General features: G+C 35.1%; 1 protein-coding gene across 1 annotated transcript; it reads left to right on the plus strand.

Moving 5' to 3' along the window:
* Nucleotides 1–6,563: 6,563 nt before the first annotated feature.
* Nucleotides 6,564–10,801, plus strand: LOC132036657 (serine/threonine-protein kinase STY13-like). The gene is made up of 6 exons (XM_059427037.1): nucleotides 6,564–6,958; nucleotides 8,320–8,452; nucleotides 8,540–8,735; nucleotides 9,683–9,807; nucleotides 9,900–10,058; nucleotides 10,468–10,801. Exons 1-6 carry the CDS (start codon nucleotides 6,828–6,830, stop codon nucleotides 10,780–10,782), a joined length of 1,059 nt encoding a protein of 352 aa, XP_059283020.1. The 5' UTR covers nucleotides 6,564–6,827; the 3' UTR covers nucleotides 10,783–10,801.
* Nucleotides 10,802–11,090: the final 289 nt, after the last annotated feature.

An 11,090-nucleotide genomic window follows, 5' to 3' on the forward strand; every position in this document is an offset into this window, starting at 1 on the left:
GTTGCTTTAAAAATCCCGCGGTACGGATACTCGTTTGGTGATTCCCCCGGCTTGGACTTCTCTTTTTCTTGGGTCTCCGTTTGGGCCCTAGATTTTTTGGTCGGATTTTTTGATGTATATTTATGTTTATCCGGGGGTATGGCGGGCCTTGTCCGTCGTATTTCCTTATTGATACTATTAGAGGTACGTAGACATATGTGTGGGTTGTATATAGATGTTGTTGTTTGTGTCACTATGACTTATTTTGGGATGTTCCCGTACGTAGTGGTAGCCTTGTCGGCTTGCGTATATATTTTGGGATGTTGTATGTAGTGGCAGCCTTATCAGCTTGCGTATATATTTTGGGATGTTCCCGTATGTAGCGACGGCCTGTCGCATTTGCGTATTATGTCATCTTGATTGGTTGTGACTCTTGTGAGACGGAGTTACCTTGATATATATATATGACGTTACGAGATAACATCTTGTTTTTGCAAGCTTCCATATTGTGTTTAGCTTCAGTTTATCTACATCTAACAGGTATGTGTACGAGTGTCCAACTCGGGCACTAGTCACGGCCCACGGGGTTGGGTCATGACACCAACCTTTCAATTGACCAGTAAAACCAGCAATAATCATTTCGGCAATATTTTATATTCCTATCATTATTTTTATTAGTCTTGAAAATTGTGCTATACATTAGCATTCTATGTGCTAAAGTATAAATTTGTCGCTCAGTATAACCATCAATATTCCATTCATAAATCTCTTTAACACTACAACTGTTTGTAGTAATATGCTCATGTTCTTTAAGCAATACATCCTGAGGAGTAGGATGAGGATAGTAAAACATCCGTTGAGAAGGCTTTCAGGCATATGCCTCCAATATCCTATTAATATCTTCGGATACCTTCTGTTGATAATCTTGGTTTGAAAGATCAAAATCATCCTCTTCCGCTATAAGCGGACTAATATTTAATCCTTTAAATCTCTCATCAAGTAATTGCTCCAATTCTGAAAAAGCTTTTAACCTAAAATCTTTGATTTCAGGAGGAGGTTGCACACTAGGAGTGGCGATGGTTTCTTGCTTTTTTTCTTTAAAATTAGCAGAATGATGTAATTTTCCTATTTTGGAAAACAATTTGTCGATTCTATCATGTAATGAAATAATTTGTTTGCCCAATATACTCATGTAATACTGGCATAATTTTGTTGCTTTAGCATAATATTAATATGATGAGCAGTGATTTGTAAAGTATCATTGCCAAATAATTTTGAAAAAACTGCAAAACGAATAACTTTATCATCTTTTTCTATTCGAACAGATTGTTGTGGAGGGAATGCAGTATTAATAATTTCCCCATTAGTCAATCTATATTCTCTTTATAAAACAGAAATATATTTGGCCATAAACCAAGGAACAAAAGATATTATCTTGTTGACCCGCGAAAGATCTTTATAAAAATCTTCTTGAAAAAATGTTGTTCTTCAAAAGATATTATCCTGCAAAGATACCTACAAATTAGGATAAGCATTAAAATATATAGGATCATATGCTAAACTGGTTTGAACCGTCCCTATAAGGGATTTTTTTTTCCAGTTTTGGTTTCTACCATCTTTCAAAGCTGTTATAAAACTTTGAGGTAAGCCTCTTAATGTGACTGGTTTGAATGCAACATGTACTAACCCAATATGCATAAATATATGGGTTTCCCTATAAGGGACTAAATCACACATCTTCTTCATGAATATCATTAGGGGAAAAAATACTATTAAAAATAGTAAAAAGGAGGAATATGATATGCCTCAGCAATTAGATCTGCTTAATAAGTGGACTATCCCTAAAATTCAACCCAGATTAATATATCAGATGGGTACTTTTGAGAAATTAGGTCTCAAACAAGTCGTAAAAACCACTGAAGAAACTATTACACCAATACTTCTATGGATAGGAATTATTTTTCCTTTTTCTATATTATGTCCCAAAAATCTGACTTTTGTTTGAAAAAGAGACATTTTTGGTTTGGATATAACCAATCCATTTTGAATAATAATTTTCTTGAAAATATCAAGATGTTTAAAATGCATTTCTATAGTATTTGAAAATACTAGGATATCATCAATATATACAATGATAAAATTGCTATAAGGCATAAAAATATCATTCATAATATTTTGGAATTCTGAAAGGGCATTTTTTAATCCAAATGGCATAACATTCCATTCGAATTGGCCTACAGGGACATTAAAAGCATTTTTGTATTTATCTACTTCGGCAATTTGAATTTGCCAATATCCTGATTTAAAATCAAATTTTGAAAATATAATAGCATTATGGAGTCTATCCAACAAATCTTTTTTGTTTGGAATATGATATCTAATCCATTTCTAAACTCTATTAAAAGGTTTATAATTTATAATATAACTAACTAGGATATAGATACTATATATATATATTTGGTATTAATGATTAAGATTGAGATGTTGATTTGATATTCATGATTAAGATTGATAGTTTAATTTTAGGAATATAATGTATTAATGTAATTGATTAGGAATTGATTGTGTAATATTGTCTTTCCTTATTTAGTCTAGAACTCATGTATAAGTGCCCATTCTTATGGGTTGTATAATTATTTAGAAATACAAGAAGCCTTTTTCTTCTTGCTAAAAATCTACATAGTATCGAGCCATTCTTTATGCTTTTTTGAGGTGAGTTTTCTCTCACGGCACTAGGGTTTCGTGTTTTATCAAAGAGGTGAGTTTTCTCTCTTTGTGGTTGTCGCACAATATATATATATATATATATATATATATATATATATATATATATTAAAGAATTTAAATCGTAAGTCGCACTTTGATCGGAGATAAAAGTAGCAAGCACTTGATCGTTGAAAGTCAATTCAATGTTGAGTAATAGTTTGAACAAAATTTTTTCATTTGAGGGACTGGAAACTAACATGATGTGAGTTGACTTGTTAGTTTGTCAAATACGTGCGCGCGCGCGCACCCACACACACACACACATACATATATATATATATATATATATATATATATATATATATATAAGTATATAAGTATATTAAAGGATTTAAATCGTAAATTCGCCTGATCGGTGATAAAAATAGCAAGTACTTGATGGGATAATCGAGATGAGCGTGAACTAACCCAAACACTATTATCATTAAAAAAAACTTAAATTCGGCTCTTCTTAACTTTTGATGTATAAAATTTATAAATAGTGAGTACACATAATTTAAACGTTATTACTGAAACTGAAAAATATAAGATTTAAGGAGTGAATGTTAGAAGCAATAATGTTACTCAATAAGTAAACGTAAAATACAATTAATATAATAATTAGATAAGGTAGGTTTCAGGAAGCAGCCATCATCAATTGTTTGAATGTTGCTGTCCCCTGGAACTGGGGGCAGATCCACTTCTTGCATCTTCCATGTGCCAACTTCAATAATCATTATTATGATTACATATAAATATAAACACCTCTTTCAACAGTATCTACTTCTTTACGAGAATATCATCCCTTTGTTCCTTTATTTTTAATACTATTCAGTGTATTTTAAAATTTTACAAGTAATTTATGTTCTTTTTTCCTAGTTACTAAATCTTTTCTATAAGTAATTAGTTATCTTTTAGGTGAATTGTGTAAATTGCATTCTTAATAGATAAAAATTAAACTCTTTTAAAATTTATAATAATAGCGGAAAATCCCAAATATGCTCTAAACTTCACGAAATGGTCGAAATATGTCCTTCGTTAATAGTTGAGATCAAATATGATCCCGACGTTACTAGTTTAGGTCATATATGTCCTTATACACGAACAGAACCCCCACTTTGTAATTAAACTCTAATTAGATTCATTATTACCAAATTATGCCACATGACATTATTTAAACCCTCCATTATTTATAGCCCCCTTTCCTCTCAACGTCTTTTCATACCTTAATACACCTCTTTGTGCGAAGATGAGCTTGTTTTTGGTAGCTCAAGGTGGAGTAGGGGCGGTCAATTTTGTGGTGGGACTAGTGGTGGAATTGCCTCGTTAATGAAGGAGTGGATGAGAATTAACGTAATAGAAGATTTAGATAATGTCACGTGGCATAATCTGATACTAATGAATCTAATTAGATAGATTGGGGCTTTCGTTTGTGTAATAGGGCATATATGGCCTAAATGTATAATAACCATGTCATATTTGATTCAGCTATTAAGGCGGGACATGATTGTACACAAGATATATATTTGGTCATCTTCCCCCATATAATATAGAGACTGCTTCTATACTTGTTGTGTATATGGGTGTTAATGGGTTTAAGAAAACCGATTTAACCGACCGAATCATATCGTACTGTACCGAATTGATTATTATGAATTTTTAAATAAATTTGTAACCTTCTACTTAAATTTATAATCGTCCCAAATAATTAGGTAGTTTTTTAACTTAAAACAACAACAACATTCCCAGTGTAATCTCACAAGTAGGGTCTGGCCCAGTGTAATCTCACAAGTAGGGTCTGGGGAGGGTAATAAGTACGCAGACCTTACCTCTACCTTTGCGGGGTGGAAGGCTGTTTCTGATAGACCCTCGGCTCGAAAAAAAACGTAGTCGATGCAGGATTGAAAGAAAAATAAGACAACAAAACATCAAGATACAAAACAAATGGCGCAACATAGTAATACACACATAAAGATAATGATCTACACGATACCAAAATAATATAACTAAGAAAAGGAGAAGAGGAGATGGAAAGGCTAGCCCCCCACCTTTCTCACACACAGTGCAACAAACTCGACTAGCCACTAACCTTCTATCATAATCCTCGACCTTCAAATCTTCCTATCTAAGGTCATGTCCTCAGTCAGCTGGGGTTGTGCCATATCTTGTCTAATCACCTTCCCCCAGTTCTTCTTCGGCCTACCTCCTGCGCTCTTTCGCAACGACCGCGCCAATCTCTCATACCTCCTAACTGGCGCATCATCAGACCTCCTCTTCACATGCCCGAACCATCTCACTCTCGCTTCCCTTATCTTGTCCTCCACGGAGGTCACTCCGATCTTGTCCTGTATATCTTCATTCCTAATCATAGGTTTTTAATTTAAGAAAAACCAAAAAATACCGTACCGTACCCAAAAAATTATATGTGAAAAATATATTTTATATATTAAATTAAATCATCCAAACATTAAATTATCCTCCTTGGCCTAAGGTGATGAAAACGGCTACAAGCCAACAGGTAATTATCAGTCAAAGTCCAACTCCGAAACCTATTATGCTATTGTTTATGAAAACTAAATTAGTTATATCATCTTGAGTAGTAAGCTACAAGGTATTGCAGCGATTTTGAGTAGGAAGTTATAAGATATTATGTATCTTTCCTTTCGTATGATTTAGTTTTTTCTTACTATTAGATACTTAATGTTAGTAGTTCGTAAGTCCCATCGTGATTAACTTTTTCCTACTCGTCTAATCTAGGTTTTTTTGTCTCAGTCTAACTTTATTTTGCCACTATTATAAAATAGTTAAATGGATCTCTATTTTTATCGCTTTTCATGTTCCCTTGATTCATCACATTTTAAATAGTAAAAATATCTAGAGAATTTTTGCCAAAGTTTTATGAAAGTACGCATAATATCGTGTTCTAATTTCTACTTGTGATAAGTAGAATTTTATAAAATAGAGATCCATCTAACTATTTTGCACCCCTAGTTGTGTATATAGCCCATCTTTAACCTTTTATTTTTTTTGCTTTTTGCATTTTGTGACCTTTTGTTTTCTTTTATCTACTTTTGGTCCCATAAAAATAAGGGGAAAGGGTCAAAAATACCCCTATACTTTGAAAAAAGGACTAAAAATATCCTCCAACCTTATTTTGGGTTAAAAATACCCTTCCCGTCCTTAAAGTTTTCAAATATATCCCTGCCTTGACGGAAATTATCCACCAAATAACCCGAAATTATTTTTTAAACCCGCTCCATCATTTAAACCCGACCCAACTAAAGAATAACCCTTAAGCCTTATTCCCCCAATACGTAGGTATGAAGTTTGAGGAGGGGGTTTACAAAATGATTTCGGGTTATTTTGGCGGATAATTTCCATCAAGGCAAGAATATATTTGAAAACTTTAAGGACAAGAGGAATACTTTTGATCCAAAATAAATTCGGAGAATATTTTTAATTTATTTTCAAAGCAGCGGGATATTTTTCACCCTTTTCCCTAAAAATAATTGGAGAAGACAAAATAATGCGCCTCCACGGTTTTCTGACACAAACTAAATTCCTTTCTTGGGCTTTATCCTGGCAGTTGCAGATGAAGAGCTTATAAAAATTACAAACAAAGTACAGGCATCAGTTTGGACTTTGACTTGTACCTTTTTTTTTTTTTTTTTTTTTTTTTAACTTATTTATTTTGCTCTGCATCTTCACTCTTCAGTGTGTACACATTCAAGATTTTCCTCTTTCCGTATTCTCCTCTCTTTCCCATAAACAACTTACCAGCTCACCAGAATTTTTTTTTTTTTTTTTTTTTTTGTGCCTTGCATATATTTCTAGAGCAAGAAACGCCACAGAGAAGAGAAAAAGGGGGAAAAAAGAAGAAGCATTCTCTGTTTCCTAATATTTTACATCTATTAATCTTAGTGCATGAGTTCTGGGGTGTGTTTTGCTAAAAGTAAAGCATTTACAAGTTTCTAGTTATCATCGTATAGCTGTGTACTTGAGCTTTGAGTACAACTTTTGTACTGATTTATTTCAATTCTAGTGTTCAAATATATGTAAAATAGTCCATTCTGGGAGCTTTGGTGAATGCATTGTGTGGGGAAATGGGATCTGTAAATGAGTTTTATTCAGTTGAAGAGTTCAATTTGGAGTGCAAGTGGTTGATTGATCCAAAGCATCTCTTTGTTGGTCCAAAGATTGGAGAAGGTGCCCATGCCAAAGTCTATGAGGGAAAGTAAGTTGACTTTCTCTTCAATTCCTAATTTCCTGCTTTAATTTTGACCTTTCAACTGATGATGTTTAACATTTTTAAAAGCTTATGCGATCCACAATTTAAACTTGATGTGTTCAAGCTTTAAGTTTCTTAGTACTTGGATGCGGCCCTTCCTTGGACCCTGCTAACGCAGAATGCTTTATGCACCGGACTGCCCTTTTTAGTATTTTATTTAACCGAAACTACTAGTTAGGAGACTTCTCCTTAACGGAAGCGGATCTGCAGCAACCACGACACGTGTTGCCGGTCGTTGGGAATACTCACGAAACAGAGCCCTTTTTACACAGCCTAGATATCCTAGGGATGCAAAGAGTAATCTCTCTTGTATAGCTAACCCTAGTTGTTATATTATGGTGGAAGAACCGTCTTTTTTCCAACACCCATAATGGTGTATTTATACATTATAGGGTAGGATTTACGACGAGGACAAACTAATGAGCTAACGGGCTTATTAGCACCCCTTATGGGTGGACCCGACCCAATAGCTATTTCCAACACTTAGCATTGAAAATATTGTGCTTTTGAAATTAAAGGTTCAAAATTCAATATTATGCTATTTTGAAGTTGTTACTAATTTTGGGTATGAAGGGAAACCTTGGAGGGACGGTAAAAATATTCTCCGTGTGACCTATAGGTCACGGGTCCCAGCCGTGGAAGCACCACTAATGCTTGCATTAGGGTAGGCTGTCTACATCAAACCCCTTAGCTTGCGGCCCTTCCCGGACCATGCTATGTTACAATAATGTGCAGGATTATACTGATGCTATGAAGGTGTTAATGATGACAGTTAGCCAGTTCAAGAAGAAGAAGTTAACAGCTGGATCTCGAGCAGTTCCAAAAGTTTGTTAGGATTTTGAAAGTTAGTTACAAGTCCATTTGTTAGTTACAGTTTCAATTGTTAGTTGCTGTTTGTTATATTGTTTGTGACAGCTGTAATCGTGTAGATTGGATACTAATCCATAAATACTTGTAGGCATGTACAATTCATCATTCATGATAATGCAAGATCTTTTCTTCTCTCTATATTCTCTTTACTTAGCTTAGTCTCGGATTGATTCCCTGATCTGCTAAACTGCAAATCTTCGACTAAACTCCTAGAATTGCCTATCCTACTGATCTCTAATCGATTGCATTACAATATATGCATCATGCTAACACGAGATGCTTTGTGACCGGGCTGCCTTTTAAAAAAAAAAAAAAGACTAATTTTGGGTATGGTTTTGGGTTTGGGGAATGTTTGTTAAATCAGCATTTATCAGATTTCTTTTTATTGCTGTTTTTTGGTATTCTGTATTTACTTATTTGGCTGTGTTTTTTCACAGATACAAAAACCAGAATGTAGCGATAAAGATCCTTCATAAAGGGGAGACACAGGAGGAGATTGCCAAGCGAGAAGCTAACTTTAGTAGAGAGGTTGCGATGTTATCCAGAGTTCAACACAAGAACTTAGTGAAGGTTGTTTTTAATTTCCAAACCAGTATTTGAGAGGCGGATTTTGTGCCAATCGGCAGGCAATTACTCTAACTTTTTTCTCATTTACAGTTCATAGGAGCTTGCAAGGAGCCTATCATGGTCATTGTAACTGAACTTCTTCTAGGTGGAACATTAAGGAAGTACTTGCTGAAAATGAGGCCAAGGTGCTTCGATATGCATGTTGCTATTGGATATGCCCTTGATATAGCTCGTGGAATGGAGTTTTTGCACTCTCATGGAATCATCCATCGTGACCTAAAACCTGGTAATTATCATCTCTTGTTTACTAGAATTTTTTTTCAAACTATTACTATTGACAAGTGGTCATTATTGCTTGATATTTTTACTCACTGTAAAGTTGTTGCACCATTTGTCAAACCACTTGAGATTGAAGAAAAGTTGAGAAATGACATGACAATCATGGAATAAAGGTCCATACCTATTTCTAGTTGGTTTGTGATTTCCATTGATCTTTCGGACTTCATTTTCATATGGCTAGTCCCTTGTAGTGTGCTTCTTAAGTAGCTAATGCCTCGGTAAAATGGATCTACTAAAGTGCCGAGCTTTTGTGATTTGAAGATGCAGTCCCCTCCAGCCTACCATTGCCTGAAAGTAGTGCTTATGCTGTAGTTATGTCCTTGGGTTGCATGCTGTCTTTCGACGAATTATCTGTGTATCGAAAGAAAAAAGAAAAGATGTTTCTATAGTCTCCTTTATTCTGGTACTAGGCCTTCCTGTTTATGTGATTATTGATGACAACAGGATAATTTACAGCAAGTATAGGAAACCATAGATGTTGTATATAGTGTTATCTTACCAAAATGGAATGATGTGCAATTCCCAGCAAAATTGGTCTCTTCGCCCATTGGTTGGGAATAAATTGTTTCACTGCACCTAAAAAGTGCTTCTGTTTGTCATGCTACAACTTTAGTTTTAATCAAGATACATTATATTCTATACATGGATGCTTGAATACTGCAAAATCCGAGAAAACATGAAAATATTGTGAATGTCATCTTCGTTGGCCTAGTTGTGCGCTAGATGTCTGTAGGGTCAGCAATGAACAGAAAAGATTGAAGTATGTGCATATGGCTGGCTCTGTGATAAATGTTTACAGTATTCATTTGAAGATAAGTATACTGTTATTAGTAGTGAAACCATGGAGAACTTCTTTAACTTTTTGATTTGTATTTTGTTTGCTTTTACCTCTAGAAAACTTGCTCCTGACAGCAGACCACAAAACCATCAAACTTGCTGATTTTGGTTTGGCAAGAGAAGAGTCATTGACAGAGATGATGACAGCTGAAACTGGAACATATCGCTGGATGGCTCCAGAGGTAGATTCTTGAACCACTCTACTCATTAAGTTATTTCCGCTTTCTTCCTTGTGGTTTACAACTGATAAGTTACCCTCATTTTTTGGCGGCAGCTCTACAGCACAGTCACTTTAAGGCAAGGAGAGAAGAAGCATTATAACCACAAAGTGGACTCCTATAGCTTTGCAATTGTCTTATGGGAGCTCATACATAACAAATTACCATTCGAAGGCATGTCTAACTTGCAGGCTGCCTATGCTGCTGCATTTAAGGTAATTATCCTCTCTTATTCATCTTATTTTAGTTAGTGTTATTTGTTGTATTAGATTGTTATTAATTTAATGTCACTCAAAGGAGGGGGAGGGGGTGGGGGTGGGGTTTTGGGGCGGGGGGGGGGGGGGAGGATGGCACCATGATACCTATGAGTTGGTTTAGATTACACTGCCTCCCTCACAAGGAGCATATTGAAGGCTATAAGTGCCTAAAGCCTTTTGACTTAGGAACCCTAGTACATGGATAATAACCATCCAAAAACATGGAGTTGGTTATATAAAAAATCTGCTTCCTTTCCGTGACAACATGAAAGTAAAGATGATTTTAATTTTCTCTAGTATGAATGGTAGGATAATCCCTCAGTTTTGTTTAGGTTTTGCTGAAGTTTATATGTTCTATGTATTTCAGAATACCAGGCCAAGCGCCGATGATCTTCCTCAGGATATGGCCTTAATAGTGACTTCCTGTTGGAAAGAGGATCCAAATGCTCGTCCCAACTTCACTCAGATAATACAGTTGCTTCAACATTATCTTTCGACAATTTTGCCCACAAAGCCTGTGCTATCACTCAGGATTTTCACTTCAGACACTGCTGTCTTGCCACCCGAGTCTCCCGGTACAAGAGCTTTAATGGCTAAGTGTGATGACTCAACTGAGACCCCTACTACACCCTTGGAGAACACACCAAGTGGTATCTTCTTCTGTTTTAACCGATGTTACTGATCCCAAAGGGAAAATTGTTAACTGTGTTTTACCCCGAAATTGGATAATAAGTTAAATTTGTAAATGAGGTATAGGATATGTGGACACTTTAATCTATTCTTTGATGAACGAAAGATATATGTGTATGTTTTGCTTGTAAATGACTTAGGTGTGAATAAAATCGATATGCTATGGTTGGGTAAAGATATTGGGGTTATATATTTGAGCTAAGAACTTATTATATATTCCGTGCAATATTGAATGATATGATTCAATGGATTATTTAAGCTGTAAACCGGACCAAAGTCAGAGGAAATCAAAGAAGAAAA

The sequence above is a fragment of the Lycium ferocissimum genome, chromosome 11 (genome assembly GCF_029784015.1).
Source record: "Lycium ferocissimum isolate CSIRO_LF1 chromosome 11, AGI_CSIRO_Lferr_CH_V1, whole genome shotgun sequence".
NCBI lineage: Eukaryota > Viridiplantae > Streptophyta > Magnoliopsida > Solanales > Solanaceae > Lycium > Lycium ferocissimum.

Coding starts and splice junctions, on each gene's coding strand:
- LOC132036657 (XM_059427037.1), top strand. CDS start 6,828: ATGGGATCTGTAAATGAGTTTTATTCAGTTGAAGAGTTCAATTTGGAG. Junction 6,959..8,319: donor GCCAAAGTCTATGAGGGAAA/GTAAGTTGACTT, acceptor GTTTTTTCACAG/ATACAAAAACCAGAATGTAG. Junction 8,453..8,539: donor AACACAAGAACTTAGTGAAG/GTTGTTTTTAAT, acceptor TCTCATTTACAG/TTCATAGGAGCTTGCAAGGA.